The 20,908-nt window shown below is 46.4% G+C and overlaps 1 protein-coding gene and 1 long non-coding RNA gene across 5 annotated transcripts in view; one reads left to right on the top strand and one right to left on the bottom strand.

Moving 5' to 3' along the window:
- Nucleotides 1-253: 253 nt before the first annotated feature.
- LOC310636758 lies at nucleotides 254-19,544 on the top strand. The gene is made up of 3 exons (XR_014491784.1): nucleotides 254-1,846; nucleotides 4,069-4,147; nucleotides 18,983-19,544. It is a non-coding gene; the product is annotated as an uncharacterized lncRNA (long non-coding RNA).
- The window catches only part of MDC1 (mediator of DNA damage checkpoint 1), a 29,514-nt gene continuing 17,081 nt past the window's right edge, over nucleotides 8,476-20,908 (bottom strand). The window contains exons 8-15 of one of the 4 annotated variants that reach the window (XM_083356835.1): nucleotides 20,098-20,565; nucleotides 17,482-17,546; nucleotides 15,562-16,104; nucleotides 14,556-14,690; nucleotides 14,239-14,421; nucleotides 11,350-11,478; nucleotides 10,225-10,335; nucleotides 8,476-8,826 (exon numbers count right to left, since the gene is read on the bottom strand). In XM_083356835.1, coding sequence (XP_083212961.1) covers nucleotides 8,563-8,826; nucleotides 10,225-10,335; nucleotides 11,350-11,478; nucleotides 14,239-14,421; nucleotides 14,556-14,690; nucleotides 15,562-16,104; nucleotides 17,482-17,546; nucleotides 20,098-20,565 — 1,898 coding nt within the window. In that variant the 3' untranslated portion in view covers nucleotides 8,476-8,562. The remainder of the gene's footprint in view (nucleotides 8,827-10,224; nucleotides 10,336-11,349; nucleotides 11,479-14,238; nucleotides 14,422-14,555; nucleotides 14,691-15,561; nucleotides 16,105-17,481; nucleotides 17,547-20,097; nucleotides 20,566-20,908) is intronic. The other 3 variants (XR_014491777.1, XR_014491778.1, XM_083356836.1) reach the window with 3 other exon arrangements.

Here is a 20,908-nt window from a genome sequence, read left to right as displayed (position 1 = left end):
GCTTTGAAACGGAGATGAGCACCGGCCCCTAGAGTTGGAAACGACTAGCACGCATGTGCGGGGGAACCTTTACCTTTACCTAATTCAGCAGAGCCTTTCACAACTGTGTGCCCTCCAGTTAGGTGATCTTCAGCTCCCAGAATACTGCTAGTTGGCTGATTCAGAAATTCTGGAAAGTTCCTAACTTTTTTATTTGTTGGGCAGATTAAAAATAAGATATTACACAAATACACCCCCCCATGGATCACAATGATATTCTTAGAAAGTACAGGTAGTCCTCGACTTATGGACCACAATTCAGCCCATAAATTTCTGTTGCTAAGCAGACAGTTGAGCTATGCTCCATTTTACGAACTTTCTTGCCACAGTTCTTAAGTGAATCACTGCAGTTGTTAAGATCGTAATACGTTTGTTAGGTGAATCTGTCTTCCCCATTGACTTTGCTTATCAGCAGGTTGCAAAAGGTGATCACATGGCTGGCTGAGGAATTCTGGGAATTGGAGTTCACACATCTTAAAGTTGCCAAGTTGGAGAAACTGTGATATAAACGCACTGGCATACTGTAACATTGTAAAATTGAAATCTGTTAGGAAGGAAGAGTGAGTTTGTTCGGTGTCTGACATTTTGCTAGTACTTTTTATTTACTACAGGTGACCATAGGAATAGCTCTGAACCACGTCTGTTCCGGGCCTGTTAGGAATTTAGTACTTCCTGGTCTGCAGAGTTCAAACTATGAACTTTAAACCAGAACACAAACTTTGAAACCCTGTTAAATGAAATGGGTGGCTACCTCGAATCCCTCTTAACCCAAGTTGGCCGGTGCTTCTCATGAGCTGGCTAAGGGCCGGGGGTCAAAAAGATGGGGAAACCTATGGCTGGGGTTACTTTTTGCCACCGTGACTTCGGTATACACTAACCCCAACATGGCGGTGGGTGCAACCTTCGTTTCTGCTCTGCTGCTCTGTTGACTTTAGTCTGTCTTCTCGTCCTGTCCTGTCAAAATGTTCTTTGATTCCATCCTGCAACCGCTGGAAACTCATGCCTTTGCTTCTCCCCCAGCAGTTCAGGACCTGCTTCAGAAACTTCTGCTTTGTACCCTAAGTGTCCCTCACCGCAGCCCTATCCAATATTCCACAGGCAAGCTTTTCAATGTGATATTTGCATTCCGCCTCCTGGGAATGTTCAGGCACTGTCAGCATTTCACGCGCATGGCTCCTTGTCTCTCCTTTCGCAGCGCCCAGCCCTGTCTGATGAATGCCTCCGCCTCGTTTCATTTATTTATGTTTGTTTATTACATTTGTACGCTCGCCGTCAAGCGACAAGCCTCTTGGCCAAATCGGTCCTCTTTGGCGATGCTCCAGTCGTCTGTCCTGTTTGGGAGCACTCGGAGGGGAAGTCCCAATAAAACTGCCCCTTGAGTTTCTCTGCCTAAGTAAGCAGATTCATTGCTCACGTGCTGCATGCAAAACATTGGCTCCCTCTACGTGCCAAATTTTGATGGTTGGAATGGGGTAAGTGATGTCCTTAGCGCCGAGTTGTCTATACTCACGAGACCAGAATAAGGAAAACGTTTCTCCAGAATTTTTTACTGTTATCATCAACAGCGAGGACTAGCAACCGAAGGGTGCTTACTTAGAAGTACGTCCAGTGGATCTCAATGGGGCTTCTTTGCTTGTAAGCATGGCTTGGATTGCAGCCTCAGTCTTGTGTCCAAGGCAGAGTTCCTTGTTTTCTCTTTTCTCTTCTGCTCAGATGGGACACCTTCCTTCGTTCCCGGGATTTATCTGTGCCACATCTTGTTTTGAAATACGCCGTGATTGACATCCTGCCTGAGCCTTCCAGAAAGGTAATTCTGTTTTCCTTAAGTAGCAGAGTAGAATTTGAAGAGCCCTGATTGAGGTCACAAATTCCATTAAGCCATAATATATTGGTGCAATACCAATAGCACTTAGGACTTATATACCACTCCACAGTGCTTTTACAGCCCTCTCTCAGCCAGAGCTTTTCAACCTTTTCACCCACTGTACTACTTTTAGGATATGGCAACACCTGAGTACCACCACTCGCCTAGCAAAGTGTCAAAAACTTGATGAAAGGAAAAAAGTGATGAAGTACAGGTAGTCCTCAACTTACAACACTTCGCTTAGTGACTCTTCGGAGTTACAATGGCACTGAAAAAGTGCCCCCCAACCCACAGCCGAGCAAGACACCTGCCTGCCCGCCCGGCGGCGCTCTTCCTCCTGTCCGAGGTTTTCATTGTTGTGAGCATTTCTGTTGAAGATTGGCAGTGGGAGTGGGGTGGGTGGGGTGTTTGGTTTTTATTCCCCCCACTCCATCTGCTGGGTGGTTGCAGCAGGTTTGGGTCACTTCACAAGACCCTGGGACACTGTGATCGTCATAAATATGAATCAGTTGCCAAGCATCTGAATGTAAATCACAAGACCCTGGAGATGCTGCAACATTCCAGCCGATCGGCGCTTCTTCTGGGCTCAGCAGAAGCGCCAGAAACAGGGCCGAGCTCCAGCTGGAGCCTGGCGCTGATCCTGGCGCTTCCGTTGAGCCCTGCAGCTCCAGCCATCTCTCGCTCAGGCTTGTGCGGTGCTGCCACCGGTTCAGCTCATTCCCCTCCCCCGCTACCACTTTTCTAGGATGGTCGCGTACCACCTGCCAGGTGCCAATGTACCGCAGGTGGTGCCCGTACCACTGGTTGAAAAGCCCTGCTCTAAGTGGCTTACAGAGTCAACATATTGCCCCCAACAATCTGGGTCCTCATTTTACCGACCTCGGAAGGCTAAGTCAACCTTGAGCTGGTGAGAGTTGAACAGCTGGCAGTCAGCCGAATAAGCCTGCAGTTCTGCATTCTATCCACCGCACCACCACACACAGCAGTGTGTGAATTCAGTCATTCTGGCTTACCTAACAAATGCTGGGTAAAACAAATCATGCCTTAGGATGGTGTTGAACTTAAAACGCCGCATTTGAACGTTGACTCAGAGTTCTTTTATGGCAGAAGAGATTGAATGGGTTCTAGCAAGAACAGAACCGAGTTAGTGGACTCTCAAAAACACCAAGACAGTTGTGGTCCACTTCAGCTAATTTGTGGGGATTAAACAAAGATACCAAAGCTCCCTGACCGGCTGTTCCGCGGAAGGCATCTAAACCAGAGTTCCCCAATATTCTACTCCAGACTAATCTTGCTTTCCACCAAAAACCAGAGTAGGTTCAGTTAGAAGTTTTGAAGTAGGAAATGACATTAGTGAGATTTGGTAGCAAGCACCTCCTACAAAGGCGTGTCTTTACTTCCCGTGTAGAGACACGTAAGAAAAGGAGGCAGATTACACGGAATAAGACATTAACAAGAGCACGGCTGGTTTCTGGGCCCTGTGCTGCAGTCTTCAGTCCTACACACGGAGTTCATAGATAATAGGGATGGGATGGAAAAGTGAACAAGTGGTCCCCATCTTGCGACCCATAGTGGAGACTGCCATGACGGTTGTAAAATGGGTGAGTCGTGACCGGCCCAATTTTACCACCTTTTTTTGCAGTCGTCGTTAAGCAAATCGGTGGTTTGCACTGGGCTACGTTTTGCCAAACCCCAGAAATGGGTGCCAATTTTCAGCCAAACCATTGCAAAATGCTGTCATGGGGGACACTGCAAACGGTTGTAAATGCGGTCATGTTGCCGAGCACCCAAACTTCAGTCATGTGACCACCAGGGGATCCCTGACCACTGAACTGCAAATCTGGGTTGTAAATAGCTCCATGATAGATCCTAACCCATAACTTTGACGTCACTAGTGACCAGTTGCATGTTGAGGTCAACCTGTATTCTCTGATATTCAATCCCTTCTACAGAGGTCTTCTCAGACCTGATGCGCTGGCATGCCCCACCTTCTCTGGCCAAAAATTGCCCAAAATACATCCTAAGTAGAGGTGGAAGTAAACCCCAAGTTTGGAAGACTTTACATACAGGAAAGTTTGCCTGTAGACCGATAGCGGCTTAACACAATTTACTTTGCATGACTGTTTTTATTCTGAATATGCCTTATTTTTTTCTCTCTTGGGCAGGACTCCTCTCCCAGATGGCAGTGTAATTCAGGATTCCTTGACCTGAAGAGGAGAAATGCTGTACAGAAGAGCATTTTCAGTAGGTCTTTTTAAGATGCAAAACCTTGCACTCTTGATTATTATGCAGGATATTTTTATATGTATTTTAAAAAAGAAACTGCAGCTAGAACTGCTCAGTTGGTTTTAAAATTCATCACAATCTGCTCACATGTTGAATTTCATGTGCAGAAAAATTTCCAAATGAAGGAAGAGCCACAGAAATGTTTATACACTGAGCTGTGGATTTTATGCTGATTATTAGAGATTGAAAGGGGATAGGAAGTCTGATGTGTCGGTATGTATCAAACTTTCCAATTAGATCCTGGAAGTTTGGACTACAATGACCATTGTCCCCAGGTTGATAATCCACCTGGCTATAAGGTATGGTAGGGACAGTAGTCCAGCACACTTAGATAGTACAAGATTTCAAATGGTTGGTTTTATATATACATTAAACTGAACAAGGCTTGAGTTTCACTGGGGTCCTTGTGTGGATTAAAGGGAGGATCCAAATGCAAATACATTCCTGGCAAGCAAAGCCATTCTTTGTGCATGAACAAAACAAATAAAAATTTAAAATTCTGCCACCAGTGGTTTGATCAGTTATTTCGAATCCTTATTATTTCTCATGGTAAGCATATATCATGGTGGGGGACCATGGTGGGGGACCACTAGGGGTAAATTCCAACCTGGCTGGAGAATTCTGGGAGTTGAAGTCCACACATCTTAAAAGTTGCCAATGTTGGAAAAGACCGACCGAGAACGCCCTAGGCTTTGCAGATATTCTTCCTCTTCATTTAGAACACATGTTGCAGCCTTTAGCATTCTGATCTCCGTCTTTCAAGAGTACATTGAAAACATAGGACATCACAGCATGTTAACCAATCAAGGAATATCCACAGATAGATGCCTTTAAGAAGTTTTAGGTTATTGGCGACTGAAAAGATTGTGATTGTAGCCTCCCACAAAGGCGTGCCTATTACGTTCTGTGAGTGGGCACGTAAGAAATGGAGGCAGATGAACTGGACTGGTGACGTTGCACAAAATAGACAACTTTCTTTGCTATTTGTAGATCTCCAGTCCTACATGTCCTGTAGAGCGCGTAAAGATCCCTGTTAGATTAAAATGGATCAAGGTCTGCTTGTTTAATTAAAATGGTCCGATCCCTTTTTGAAGACTTCACAAGCCTTCCATAGGCTTCATGTTGAGAACAATAGAAGAACAGGCTGGTGTTTATTTTTTAAACTGCCTCTTTTTTTTAAAGGATTGATTGAAAGATAGTTCCACAGTAAGTTCTTTCATAAATCAGTTTCATGAAGCTATGTTTTTTCCCCCAGCAGTTTCTGCTTTTCTTGAGTGTGACTGAATTACACTAAAAGATAAAATTATCCTTCAACACTTTCTTGGTGATTCTTTGTACTTTAAAAATTGTTTCCTACTGTCTACTCAGTCAAACGCGTGTAAGGAAAACCAGGAAGAAAGTCAATGATAGTTCAAGCACATACAAATATCCAGAAGGAACGTGTTATTTGTTACATGGAACATAGACCATCGTATGTCTGTGGCAGATGAAAGAATTGGGGAACAAAAATCCAGATGTTTCACATTCTTCTTTTACTATTTGATGGGGAGCAAGAAATCAGATTTAATATGAACCATTTGTAAAAATAATAAAGGCTGGATATAAATGTTTTAAAAATGGGCCAGATCCAGCTGAGGCTATAGAGCAGACATGTCAAACTCGTGACGTTGTGCAACGTATCGGGACGGTTTTGCCATTGCCGGCAGTGGGGTGGGTGCGGCTTCCGGATGACGCATCCGGCCCGTGCAGGGGTCGGCAACCTCGGCTCTTTTATGACTCGTGGACTTCAACTCCCAGAATTCCTGAGCCAGCTGTGCTGGCTCAGGAATTCTGGGAGTTGAAGTCCACGAGTCATAAAAGAGCCGAGGTTGCCGACCCCTGGGCCCATGGATCCCTGCTACAGAGCAAGGGTGGGAGAATGATGGCCCCTTTATGACATGTGGACTTCAGCTCTATGCTGGCTCAGGAATTCTGGGAGTTGAAGTCCACAAGTCATAAAGGGGCCATTGTTCTGCTATACAGAGAAAAATCCAGGGGTTTTCCTCAATGCATCTTGATGGCAGAAGAAGCAAGAATTGGCTTTGCATGTTGAGTACTCCCTCCTTACGACCCCACACACACACACACACACTTCCCAACCACATAACCTTGAGTGAAGCGTCTGCAGTACTAAGGGCTTGGAAAGGCAGAAAATGAAATTCACTCAACCTGAAGCCTGAGGTAAGAAGTCAAAATGGTAGATTTAAAGAATTTTGAGTGCAGGCAGTTTGTTCTACGAACAACCAGCGCTGTGGCTCAGAAATGCACACACACACTCCTCCAGATGGCATAGAATACTTCAGCTTCAGAAATAAAATTTGGGGTGAGGAAAGCTAATGTCCTTGCTGCGATTTAACAGTTGGTGTCAGAAATTCTTGCCGATCCGCTAGAGATCAATAAAAAAAGGCTCAGCCTTGGAACAAAGCAAGGTCATGTTAGAAGCTGAGGTTTAATCTAGTGATTTATCTCAATTAACGTCCAAAAAAATAAGTGATTCAGTACATTGGGTTTTTTTTTTAAGAGTACAGGTAGTCCTCAACTTATGACCACAATGGAGCCCAAAATTTCTGTTAAGATAGTTAAGTGAGTTTGTACCAATTTGCGAACTTTCTTGCCACAATTGTTAAATGAATCAGTGCAGTTTTTAAGTTAGTAACATGGTTAAGTGAATCTGGCTTTCCCATTGACTTTACTGGTCAGAAGGTCACAAAAAGCGATGGTGCTCCCATCATAAATACGAGCCAGCTGCTAACCATCTGAATTTTGACCACGTGATCATGGGGATGCTACAACTGTCGTAAGTGAAAAACGGGTCATAAGTAGCTTTTTTCAGTGCTGTTCCAACAGTCACTAAACAAGTGGTTGTAAGTCAAGGACTAGCTGTGTGGATTTAGGCCGATCTAACTGTGGAGCTTGGTACAGTGAGCTTGGTTTTCTGTTACCTTCCTGATCCACATCTCCCTATTCACACCAAAGGCCTTTTATACTGAACATTTTCTCCATAAAACTCTTTTCTGACCCCCCCCCTCAGGCATAAATGAAGGGAAAACCCCCTCTAATTTGACCCCCAAATCAGGGGCAAATGCAAAAACCACAGCAGGCAGGCTGAATGCGGCCTAGCAGAATTTTCAGGATGCCTCCTCAATCCCTAAAAAAGGCCTGATGGCTCAGCTGAAGAGCCGACAGCCCAGGTCCGTGCAGTGGGGGTGAACTCCCATTCCTTGATCCTGCCTACCTAACAGTTTGAAAGCATGCAGATGTGAGTTGATTAACAGGTACCACTTTGGTGAGAAGGTAACAGCGTTCTGTGTGCCTTTGGTGTGTAGCCATGCTGGCCCCTTCACAGAAATTGTCTTCAGAAAACACTGGCTCTCTCGGCCAAGAAACAGATGAGTACCATGCCCTAGAATTGGATACAACTGACAGGGAAATTTACCGTTTACCTCAATTCCTATTTTATATTTTTATTTTTTTTTAAAAAAAATACAAATAATGCTTTTTTTTTAACTTCTGCATTCTTTTTCAGGCATTGCTCTCCAGTTCTGCCCATTTTTTGGAATTCAGTCGTTTGAAAGCTGGAGCAGCTTTCAAATTGACTGTAAACTGCTCGTTTTTAAGCACACATTTGTTTCTTTTGTCATCATTGCGATTCCAGTGAGTCACCCTAACAGTAAAACGACATAGAAATCCCTGCAATGAGGACTACCTTTTGGTTGTTTATGTCAGAAGGCGCTGATGCCTAAATTCTTCATAAGCCCATTAAATGCAAATTTCTAAAACTAATTAAACCATTTAAATCGGGGGTGTCCCACCTTGGTAATTTTAAGACCTGTGGACTTCAACTCCCAGAATTCCCCAGCCAACATGGCTGGCTTGAGAATCCTGGGAGTTGAAGTTCACGGAATCTTAAAAGCTACCAGGGTTGAATGCCTCTGGTTTAAATCTAAATTTCTAAAAATATTAAACCAGGGGTCACCAACCTCCGGTCCGTGGACCGATACCGGGCCATAGCATGCCAGCAACCGCTCTGCACAAACAAGCAAAGCCCTATCCACAAGATGCAGGCAGCACACAAAACCACGCACCCTCCGGTTCGTTGAAAAACCTCTCTCCACATAACCGGCCCCTGGTGTCCCAAAGGTTGGGGACCTCTGTATTAAACCACTCCTGATTTATAGAAGGGTTTTTCTCCCTCTCCCCCATTCATCACCAAATCCAAGTGCCAAGACCCCATTCCAAAATCATCAGTCTTTTCACACCCCGTTTATTGGCAGCAGTATATAAAAAACAAAAACCCGTATGTACAATTTTAAGGCGGTGCTGCCCTTGGGGGATCAGCGTCGTCTCTTGGCTGTGCTGGGTGGAGCTGGGGCCGTCCGTGTGGCGGCCCGCCTCTTGCCAGTCCTGGTAGAGGGAACAAGGGGGCTGGAAGCTGGAGACTGACCCACACCGACATCCAGGCGGTGAGCCTGCAAGTCCACCGTCTGCTGCAGAATACCCGTCAGGATGAACTCCGCGTTGGTGATGGGAACTCCTGCCTCCCGAGCTGGTTTGCAGCGCGACAGGTCCTCAGGGCAGGACACCACGATACGTTTCTCCTGAAACAGGGTACAAAAAGGTCAGACCGTCCTCTTTCCCTGTCAAAGAGTTGAGGCACATTTCTTGCATGGCCCCAACAAACTTCAATTGGTCTGCCTGTTGGAAAACCAGTACGTAGCTAGTCCTCTAGTTCACTTGGTGAAGTAAAAAAGATGTTGAGTACAGGGAAGAACAACAAAGATGATTAGGGGACTGGAGGCTAAAACACATGAAGAACGGTTGCAGGAATTGGGTGTGTCTAGTTTTAATGAAGAGAAGGACGGGAGGGGGGGGAACATGCTAGCAGTCTTCTAAGATCTCAGGGGCTGCCACAAAGAAGAGGGAGCCAAGCTATTCTCCAAAGCACCCAAAGGCAGGACAAGAAGCAACAGATGGAAACTAATCAAGGAGAGAAGCAACCTGGAACTAAGGAGAAACTTCCTGACAGTTAGAACAAAATAATCAGTGGAACAACCTGCCTCCAGAAGCTGTGAAAGTTGAAGTTTATTTATTTATTTTATTTATTTAATTAGATTTTTTATAAAATAATGAGTTTTTAAGTTTGTACTGCATTTTCATTGGATTATGAAATGACCTCCGGGGGGGGGGGAGGAGAAAAGTTGGTACAATGAATTCCCATTTTCTGTTATTTTCTGGAGGACATTTCAGTTATCCTGGTCTTGGTACAAAAGCAATTTGTGAATGCTCCAACACTAGAAGTTTTTAAGAAGAGACTGGGCAGCCATTTGTCTGAAATAGTATAGGGTTTCCTGCCTGAGCAAGAGGAGTGGACTAGAAGACCTCTAATGTCCCTTTCCAACTCTGTTATTGTATTGTACCATGGCACTGGGAAAAGTGACCTACGACCTTTTTTCACACAAGACGGTCGTAGCATCCCCATGGTCATGGGATCAAAATTAAAACAACTGGCAACTGCCTCATATTTATAACTGCTGCCGTCTCCTGGGGTCAGGCGGTCCCTTTTGCCGCCACCTAATAAGCAAAGTCAGCTGGGGAAGCCAGATTCACTTAACAACCGCCCTGAGTCCTTCGGGAGATAGGGCGGGATATAAATCCCATTAATAAATAAATAAATAAATACTAACTGAACAACTGCAACGATTCACTTAACAACTGTGGCAAGAAAGGTTGTAAAGTGGGGCAAAACTCGCTTAACTATCTCACTTAACAACATAAATACTGAGTTCAATTGTGAGCGTAAGTCGAGGATTACCCGTAGTTAGTCAACCAGGGTAATGTTGAAGATGTTGGGCCAGGAGTAGGGAGACCCACGTTGTAGTCCTCCTCAGCCATGGAAGTTCTCCGCTGAAGTCTGGGCCAGCCACCCTCTCTCAGCCCAACTTATAACTCGGTGTAGTAATAAACAAACAAAAAAAACACCCAACAAAATAACTCACCTTAAAGGCGCGAGGCATTCTTGGTAATAAAGTCCCACCACTGCATTTAACGATGTCCTTCATGTACTCTGGTTCTGGCTTCACATTAGGAGTGACGTGGATTTCGTAGCCCTGGAAAGAAAGAAACTCGGGGGTACTACTACTACTACAAGTAGTCCTCACTTAACAACTAGTTACATAGCAACCACTTCAAGTTATGATAGACCCATCTCCCCCTGAGCAGGGGGTTGGACTAGATGACCTCAAAGGTCCCTTCCAACTTTTTGTTGTTATTGTTATTATTATGACCCGATTTTTGAAAGTTCTGACCATGGGATCATATTTTGGGTGCCTGGGCAACCAGCTTACATAGCCATTTGCAGCAACTTACATATGACCACAATTTTTGCCTTTTTTTCTGGTTTCCAGCAAAAAAAAACCCGTATAAATTGGATTTGCTTAATGATCACTGCCTTGGCTCAACAACCACATTTGCTCAATGGCACTGGCATTTCTTTAACAATTGCCACAATATACAATAAGGCACAGTCATGTGTGAGCCACTTAACAACCACAATGACTTACAACTGTAATTCCAGTCTCAAATCATGGACTGGAACGTTTGCCAGGAATGTGGGCAAAAAAAAAAAGAGGAAGGGAACATCATACCACAGCAGGTTGGCTGCTGATGGACCTAAAGCCAAATTTGCAGCTTTCACCCAACCCGGTCCCCCTTCCCTTTATAGGTGTGTTGCGACTCAAGTCACATTCACCGCAATCCCCAAATACACGGTTCATAGGTGTGGGGGGACTTGTGATTACAGGCCTGGAGACCACTAGACGGGAGAAACTGGCTTAGAACAGAGGTGGGGAGCAATGACCCCTTTACGACTTGTGAACTTCAACTACCAGAATTCCTGACCCAGCATGGCCGGCTCAGAAATTCTGGGAGTTGGAAGTTCACAAATAACAAATTCAAATTGGGATTGCTTTTATTATTGCTGTTCTTGTTGTAATTTGCATCTGGAGCTTTTCAGCAGCGGGGAAAGTTTTAAGTGAAGGGAGGGTACCTCTCCATCATGGCAGTCTGGGTGCTGGACACTTGGGGAACCGCCTGGGCTCAGCAACAGCAAATGATGGGCTCACCTGGAACAAGGCGCCTTTCTGCTGTACTTTTTGCAGCGAGGTGGAGAGGCTGAACCGTAAGTTCTTCTCCTGCTCAGGGTCCCGAACAAGGAAGCTGTTTGGTGCCAGGAAAAAAGCATTCTGTCTGCTCTGTGGGATGGAAGCATGATTAGAAGGAAGATCAACCACATAGAAACCTTAGCCACTTTATGACTTGTGGACTTCAACTCCCAGAATTCCTCAGGCAGCCCATGCTGGCTGAGGAATTCTGGGGAGTTGAAGTCCACAAGTCGTAAAGTGGCAAAGGTTGGAGACTCCTGACATAGAGGAACTTTTTCCTTTCCTCCCTGGAAGCAGGTCACATCATTCCTGGAGCCATGAATCAAACCATTTCCAAAACACTATAACCTGGAGGGCTGTTCTGTACCAGCCTACTACCGGCCCTGCAGAAAAGGCAGGGATAACTCCTTTACAAAACGGCAAGAGGCTGGAACTAAGCCTGCCAAATTTATTAACATAAAACAGAGCAAACAGAGCAAACACGAACCATGAAACAGGAGCTATTCAAACGGTTGCCTTCAGCAAACCAGCCCTCCCACACATTCCCCTTTTAAACAGTTCAGGGCGTGGCTTCTCTCTGCCTCCTTCCGAGGTGCCCCATTGCCTTCCTCTGTTTACTCCTGATTGACTGCCTCCTGCGTCGGGCATCCTTGAACAGGGCCAGCTGTGGGTCATCTTCATCCACACTGTCAGGCTCACACAGCTGGGTCTGCGTCGTAACCAGATGGGAGGGGCCTGGCTGAGGGCTCTGCAGAGCCTCAGGGCTATCCTCTGGAGGCTCTCCAACACCCCCCTCCTCCTCCTCCTCTGAATCGTCCGACCCAACTGCCAAACCCACAGGCTGACCCTGAATCACAACAAGGGCTGCGGAAGAGGCACTTCGCACTATAATGCTTGGAAGGCTCATTAAAGCAGCTGCACCTCCGTATAGGCTCATGATGTTCCAGCACATCGCCCTTCAGCGGCTGCATGGGCCTGGCGCACATGAAGTACAGACAGCCCTCGACTTAGGACTACAGTTGAGCCCCCGTATTTCTGTTGCTCAGTGAGACAGTTATTAAGTGAACTCTGCCCCATTGTATGACCTTCCTTGCCAGGGATGTTAAGCGAATCGCTGCGGTTGTTAATAACCCGGTTGTTAAGCGAACTTGTCTTCCCCGTTGACTTTGCTTGACAGAAGGTGGCAAAAGGGGGATCACATGATCCCCCAGGAGACTGCCTTCGTCATAAATGCCATGTCAGTTTGACAAGCTTCTGGATTTTGATCGCCTGACCGGGGGGATGCTGCAATGGTCATTAAGTGTGAAAGTCAGTCACAACTTCCTTTTTTCAGTGCCGTTGTAACTTTGAATGGTCGAGGACTGCCTGTAGTTTTAAGGAATTGCTGACGGATGCTGCATTTGTAGAACAGATGCAATTCTAAGGAGTTGCCGACGGATGCGGACTTTGCACTGCCTCAATCAGCGGTTCCATTCTCAGATCAGCGGCAGTCCCAGGATTGTGCTCTTGGCTGTCCCAGGTTGTTCTCTTTGTTGTTAGTTGCAAATTCGTGTTCGACCCTTCGTGAACCCATGGACAACGTTCCTCCAGGCCTTCCTGTCCTCTACCATCTTCTGGAGTCCATTTAAGCTCACGCCTACTGCTTCAGTGACTCCACCCAGGCACCTCATTCTCTGTCGTCCCTTTCTTCTATTGCCCTCGATCTTTCCCAGCATTAGGCTCTTCTCCAGTGAGTAGTTCCTTCTCATTAGGTAGCCAAAGTATTTGAGTTTTAGCTTCAGGACCTGGCCTTCTAAAGAGCAGTCAGGGTTGATCTCCTCCAGGACTGACCGGTCTGATCTCCTTGCAGTCCAAGGGACTCGCAGGAGTCTTCTCCAGCACCAGAGTTCAAAGGCCTCAATTCTTTGGCGCTCGGCCTTTCTTATGGTCCAGCTTTCACTGCCATACCCTGCAACTGGGAAAACCAGGTTGTTCTCTCCTGGAGGATGTTTAAATGGAAGTAGCTGGATGCAAAGCTTGCAGACTTTCACTGAACTATCCCTTCCCATTTAGAAATATTCACATTCCGGCACAAAAGCAAATTCATGTCAGCAACTCAGAAAAGACAGAATGTCTCGTCTTCAGACAAGGGAGCTCCTGGCGCTCCTGCGTGAGTCGCTGTTCTGACTAATCTCGAATCGCACAAATATGTAGCAACGGGTTCATATTTACGACGGTTGCAGTCACTGTTCTGACTAATCTCGAATCGCACAAATGTGCAGCAACGAGTTCATATTTACGATGGTTGCAGTGTCCCAGGTTCTTGTGATCGCCTTTTGCCACCTTCCGACAAGCAAAGTCAACAGGAAGGCCAGGTTCACTTAACAACCAGCTTACTAACTTAACAATTGCAAGTGTTTTTGCTGGAAGCCACAGTTCACTTCCAATTTCCAGTAAAAAAAAACCCCACTGCAGACAAGGGATTCGCTTAACAACCTCAGTATGCTTGCTTTATGACTACCACATTTGCTTAACAACCATCACAAAAAAGGTCGTGAAATTGGGGTGGGGCAGCCCTGGTGGCACAGCGGTTGGGATGCAGTAGTGCACTCTGGTGCAGTAGTGCAGTAGTGCGACTCTGCCCACTGCCAGCAGTTTGATCCTGACCAGCTTAAGGTTGACTCGGCTTTTCATCCTTCCGAGGTCGATCAATTGAGGGCTCAGATTGTTTGGGGCAATGTGCCGACTCCGTAAACTGCTTAGAGAGGGCTGCAAAGCAGTGTGAAGCGGTATATAAGTCTGTGCGCCATTGCTATTAATGACCGGCATGACATACGTCCATAATTCCGGGTAATCGGAAAAATGGATTACCTTCTCCAGCCAGTCGAGGGTCACAATGGGGATTCCTCGAGCCAGGGCGCACAAGAACTTGACCGTGCGACGTACGCGGTCCGTCACAAGGTGAGTGCAATCAAAGACGGATTCTGCTAGAGAACCCCCCAATTCGGCCACGACGCGCTCTCCCTCCTCATCAATCACACCCGTGAACAGCACCTGAAAGGAGAGACAGGGGAGATTCAATAAACTTTCACGTTAACCATGTGGTCGCCCCAACTCAAAAGTGGCCATCTTCCCTTGTCCGGGCCCAACCCCCTCCCCTGCTATTCTGTAATACGCAGCCGCCATACCTTGGGGGCTGGGCTGCCAGGCCCAGTGGAGCGCCGGGCACGACTGCCAGAGGAGGCCTTTTGACTTGTCGCTCTGCCTTCTGGGCTGTGATGCCGCAACTTCCTTCCTGAAGACGGAGTGGACAGGATTGGTTCCTGGAGAAGACAGGGAAAAGCGGATCAGTCCTCGATTCTAAGACGACTTTTTTTTTAAAAAAAATCCCATTTATATCCCGCCCTTCTCCGAAGACTCAGGGCGGCTTACAATCTAAGAAGCACAAATCAATGTGCTTAGCAATAGCCTTCATTCCATGTATATGCCTGCTTATTAGGGCTTTCCCCCCCCCCATCGGCATTTTTTTTACAGTCAGCTTATTGCCCCCAACAGAGCCTTGGTGGAGCAGTGGGCTAATGCCTCCTTAAGTAACACCAGCTGCCTGCAATTAGTGCAGGTTCGCATCCCACCAGGCTCAAGGTTGACTCAGCCTTCCATCCTTCCGAGGTAGGTAAAATGAGGACCCAGATTGTTGGGGGCAATATGACAGGGGTGTCAAACTCAATTTCATTGAGGGCCGCATCAGCATTGCGGTTGCCCTCAGGGGGCCAGATGGGTGTGGCCTGGGTGGGCGTGGCCTACTGGGTGGGCGTGGCTAAAGTGTGTATGGCCTACTGGGTAGTCGTGGCCAGCTCTACATCGTTCGCATCAAGGGGGCCTATGGGGGGGCCCGGGCAGGAGTGGGACAGATCTGAGGGTCTCTGGCAGAAGAAGGGTCTCTGGGCCAGGGCCAAGGCAGTGGGGGCCGTTCCCTCACTGTTTCCAGGATGGCTTCGTGGGCCACATGAAACCACTTCGCGGGCCGGATCTGGCCCCCGGGCCTTGTGTTTGACATGTCTGATGTATGAGATCTAGAGGGGGAACGTGGTCCTTCTAAGGATTCAATTAAGGGTCCGTTGCCCTGAAAGTGTGGGGGGTGGGGAAGCTTTCTTTGGGCGAGGGAGCTTCTCCTTCCTCTGCATAGATACCCACCTGCCCAGGCTTGGCACTTGTCCCAGAATCCTTTGGGCTTGGGGTGCTGGACAGCTTGCTGGCCCGAGTCCTTGGACGCTCCGGCTGCCCTTCTAGCCCAGGACTGGGAGCAAGACCCCTCCTGGCCCGTTTTGTGGCCCCAGGGCTAACAGAGACGGCGGCTGCAACTTCTGTAACCTTGCCGGCAGCCCTGGATTCCCTCTGGGAGCTCCTCGTTCGAGCTTGAGGGACAGGAGCAGCGGTCAGGTCTCCTTTCCTGGCCTTCTTCCTGGGCCCCTCTTCTCCGGGCTGTTCTGGCCTCTCCTTCGCTTCACTCTTTCGTTGACTTGCTTTGCTGAGCTGCCGCAGCCCCCTACGCCTGCTCTCTGGGGCATCTGGTTTGCTGGATGCAACGACGACGGCCCCAGATCCGTGTTGACGGAGGCTTCGTCTTTCTGGGAGAGGGGTGGGTGAAGCGGAAGTGGTTGAAAATCGCAAACTGCGCCGCAGCTCACAGGCAGGGGGCGCTGTAGACGCCGGCTCCTCCTGGGCTGGCACCAACACCTAGAGATATCATATGGAGCTCAGGCATCATGCCAAACAAACCGTGATTCAGTTAACCAGGTGGGGGGGGATTTTGAACAAACCACAATTTGTTGACTGAGTTCTCATATCAAACCAGAGTTTACAAATCACGGTTATCTTGTTCTACCCCATGAGACAGGAAAAACGTGACGGGTAACTTCGCCAAATCGGTCCTTGATTTGTGAAGAATGCCAGTCACCCTCAGCCCAACCCACCTCACAAGGTTGTTGTTGTTGTCGTGGGGAAAAGTGCAGAAGGAGAAATATTAGGCATGTTCACTAGCTTGAGGCATTCATAAAATAACTCATTTATAATTATAATATTTATACATAATCATAATCATCATTTTAGCAAATGTCTATCCACTGTAGGATGAAGGCCTCTTCTGCGTGTTTTCAACCAATACAGTCCTCAGATTTCTTTTGCCAACTGGGCTCGCAATACTTGCTGATATATTTTTAGGGATAATTTAATCTTTTTTAATTGTTTTTTAACTTTTGTATTTTGTATTGGATTGATTTTAAAATACCCTGTAAACCGCCCTGAGTCCTTCGAGAAAGGGCGGTATATAAATATAAATATAAATATAAATATAAATAAATAAATAAATAAATAAATAAATAAATAAATAAATAAATAAAAAAACATGTAAATATGTTATACACACACACACACATACACACACACATATATATATTTGTGTGTGTATGTATATATGTATATGTGTGTGTGTGTGTATATGTGTATGTGTATGTATGTGTATATGTATGTATGTATAAAGGGACGCGGTGGCTCAGTGGGTTAGGACACTGAGGTTCAGTGTTTTAGGACGCTGAGCTTGTCGATCAGAAGGTCGGCAGTTTGGCAGGTCGAATCCCGAGTGCTGCGTAACAGAGTGAGCACCTGTTACCCGTCCCAGCTTCTGCCCACCTAGCAGTTCGAAAGCACGTAAAAATGCAAGTAGAAAAATAGGGACCACTATGGTGGGAAGGTAACAGCGCTCCGTGCGCCTTTGGCGTCTAGTCATGCCAGCCACATGACCATGGAGACGTCCTCGGACAAGCGCTGGCTCTTCGGCTTTGAAACAGAGATGAGCACCGGCCCCTAGGTAAAGGGGAACCTTTACCTTTACCTGTGTGTGTGTGTGTGTGTGTGTGTGTGTGTGTGTGTGTGTGTGTGTGTGTACATATATGTATGTATGAGTCCTTCGGGAAAGGGCGGTATATAAATCCAATAAAATTAAATAAATAAATAAATATACTATTATTTATATTATATTATTTATACACACACACATAATATACGTATTTATAAAAATAAGACAGGATGTTAAATAAAGACAAATCTGATGCTTACCTTCTTAGGATTCCTTGTTTCTCTTACTAATTCCGAGTTTTCTTCCACCTGGTCATCCAGAGGAGCTAGAAAAAGTCAAAGGATGAAACAGCCTGGATTGAAAAACACCATTTCAATTTTTTGCCACCAGGTGGCAGAGCAGAGATGCGGACTTACTAAAATACAGACCAGTTTCCCATACATAAACTCTATCTACCACACCAATACATTATAACCCTGGCTTCCTGCCAGTTTTTGGCTATATAATTGACGTGACTGGTTGCTTAGCAACCATTCAAAGCTACAATGGACCCTCCAAAAGCTACTTATGATATTGTGCTGTATCCCCCACCTTCCAGTCACATGACTCCATTTTGAGGGCCCACCAACTGGCCTGTATTTACAATATTTTTTCCCCCAGTTTCCATCCCATAGCAAACAATGTATTCATGACCAGAGCCTTCACTTAACAACAGTGGCATTCGCTTTACTACTGTGGCCTTTGCTTACTGACTGCTGTAAAAATAAAATTAAAAAAGTCATAAAATCGGGTCCAGTCACATGAGAGGACCCAATTTACCATGATTCATGACCGTGATGGGCAGAACCAATGGTGGTCGCAAGTCGAGGATCACTTGTACAAAACTCGCGAAATGAGCAGCCTGTACCATGCAGGACTGAGGGTTACATTCCTGTTAGGGACCACCCTCCAATATGGATTTTAGGGTCAGGAGCCCTCAACCTCGGCAACTTTAAAGACTTGTGGACTTCAACTCCCAGAATTCCTTAGCCTCAGTTGAAGTCCACAAGTTGTAAAGTTGCCAAGGTTGAGGACCCCTGTTCTAGGTGATGTTTCCCATGCAGCCCTCAATCCTTGGTGGAGCAGTGGGCTAATGCCTCCTTAAGCAACACCAGCTGCCTGCAATTAGTGCAGGTTCGCATCCCACCAGGCTCAAGGTTGACTCAGCCTTCCATCCTTCCGAGGTAGGTAAAATGAGGACCCAGATTGTTGGGGGCAATTAAGCTGACTTTGTAAAAATGCCGCTGGGGGGGGGGCAAAAGCCCTAATAAGCAGACATATACATAGAATGAAGGCTATTGCTAAGCACATTGATTTGTGCTTCTTAGATTGTAAGCCGCCCTGAGTCTTCGGAGAAGGGCGGGATATAAATGGGATTTTAAAAAAAATATCCAGATTGCGTGTGGGCCACAGGATGCCGATTGCATATGCCACAGGTCTGCAACCCACGGCTCCGGAGCCGCATGCGGCTCTTTCAGCCGTCTCCTGTGGCTCCCAGTCCTCTGCCATGTGCAGTCCAAAAAAAAAAAAGTGGGACTAAAAAAGTTCAACCAATCAATTCAAATATGCAGGGTAGGTGCATATCTCGCCTTGGCTCCACTCTTCAGTCAAACCCTGTTCTGCGCATGCGCACATGTATGCGCATGTGCACACATTTTTTGCGGCTCCCAGTTTTTCCTTTTGTGAGGGAACCGGTTCCGAGTGGCTTTTTCACTGTTTCAGGTTGCTGAGCCCTGGCCTATGCCTATCTCGGAAGGAATCGCACGCACTGCTGGAGCGAAGCTAAAGACCAGTTCCAGCGGACCCGTGGAATATTCTGGATTTACGCTGGAAGACGAAAGCTTCAAGGCTTTCTCTGCCCAAGGAGGGATGAAGCTGTGCCAAAGCAGGAAGAAAAGAGCCTTTGTGCAAACAGCATCTCAAGAACTGGGAGAACAAGAGAAGCCAAAGAGAGCTCTTTACATGTGGAGAAGACAGAAAGAAACTTCAGGCCTGCAAGAGGAATACGACCCTCCAATTTAAAAAATATCTACACTTTTGATTGAGAGCAAAGATGAACAGTTTCCAAATCTAGGGCTGCAAGAGCTCTAAAGTCCACCCAATAGTGTTTTAAAAACACAAAGAGAACAGAGATTAAAACCTCCCCAGTTCTGAGCAAAAGAAAAAAAATCCAGGATTTTGGATACTTGGGCTATGTACCCAGGCCTGGGACTCAAAATGTATGCTCGGCTTCACTATTAGCAGATTACCGTAATCATCACGGGTGATGTTTACGTTTGTATATATTTATTTTGCGGATGTTTTTATCATTTTAATGCTTTTGAAATTGTTTTAAAATTTTAAGACTCGCAAGCCGCCCAAAATCACTTGGCTGAGTTGGGAGGCCATAGAAATTTAAAAAACAACAACAACAACAAAAACAAATTAAATTTCCATAAATTACATAATTTGGAGCTTTTGCCATCTGCAACACAACCCCTTGATATCACCCTAAATGTAAATTGCCGCCTCTGGCTCAGTCTTTCTTGAACGTGGCGAATTGAAGAAGTGTGGACTTCAATTCCCAGAATTCCAAGAACCAGGGGAATTCTGGGAATTGAAGTCCAGCCACCTTCACCAAAGCTGTCACGGTTGAGAAACACTGCTCTGGTTGATGGGAGCCTCTTCACCTCTCATTCAGAGCTGAACCATGAAAAATTTATATTTGTAAGAAAAAGAAAAAAAAATCAAACGGGCTGATCAAAGATGGCCCCCACGATGCGTTTCAGCAATGCCCATCACAGAACCATAATCCATTCATTCCCCCCTAAAACCATTTTTCATGCGCTGCCACTCACTTGCCTCACTCTGTCTGAGCATCACCTCTGAAGAGCTTCCGCCTTCTGGGACCACCACCCTCTTCTCTTCCTGTGGAGTCAAGGACCCCTCGCTGGCCACAAGGGGAATTTGCAGAGAGCAGAGAGGCTGGGTTTCCTCTTCAGAGGCGCCCCCTGCTGTCTGCAAGGAGGACTGCGGAGGGGGCAACTCCACAGCCTGAGGCAGAGGTTTTTCTCCTGGAAGACTGGGGGTGGTCTCTTCTCTCGGAGAAGTTGAAGCCGGGAAATCAGGTTGAGGCACCTGCTCAAAACACTTCTCCTCTTCGGGTTGGTTCCGGACAAGCCATTCCGGGTCCAGCTTCTTTTTGTCAGCCAAGGCTTCGCAAAACTCTGCTAAGACTTGCTGGGGCTCCTGACAATATGGCTGGGTGGCTTCCAGCAGATCATCTTCTTGGTCAGAACTGTTGTCTTTCAAAGGCAAGCTGGTTACTAGGAGGACAACGAGTGGAGAATAATTGTCTTCGTTTGTTCTTAGGGCCAAGCAAGCCTTCCCTGCCTAATGTCCTTCCAGATATTCTGGGCGACAATTGCCTTGATCGCCAATGTAATGGCATCTGGAATTTCCACTGTAAGTCGTGATGATCGTAAGTCAAAGCACCACATGACCGGATCTGATTTTACTTTATTTGGTAGCGCTCTTTAACTCAACCGCATAGTCGTTAAGTGAATGTGGCGGTCGTTAATACAAATTAATGTATTCCTATCTGCATTTTTTGTGTGCAAAAGGCCAGAAATTGGCCAGTAGCAATCTTTGCTGAAAGGATGGGGACCA

This window comes from Vipera ursinii (assembly GCF_947247035.1).
Source record: "Vipera ursinii genome assembly, chromosome: 2".
NCBI classification, from domain to species: Eukaryota; Metazoa; Chordata; class Lepidosauria; order Squamata; family Viperidae; genus Vipera; species Vipera ursinii.
The sequence above is the reverse complement of the archived record's forward strand: the minus strand, read 5'-3'. Positions and strand labels throughout refer to the sequence as shown.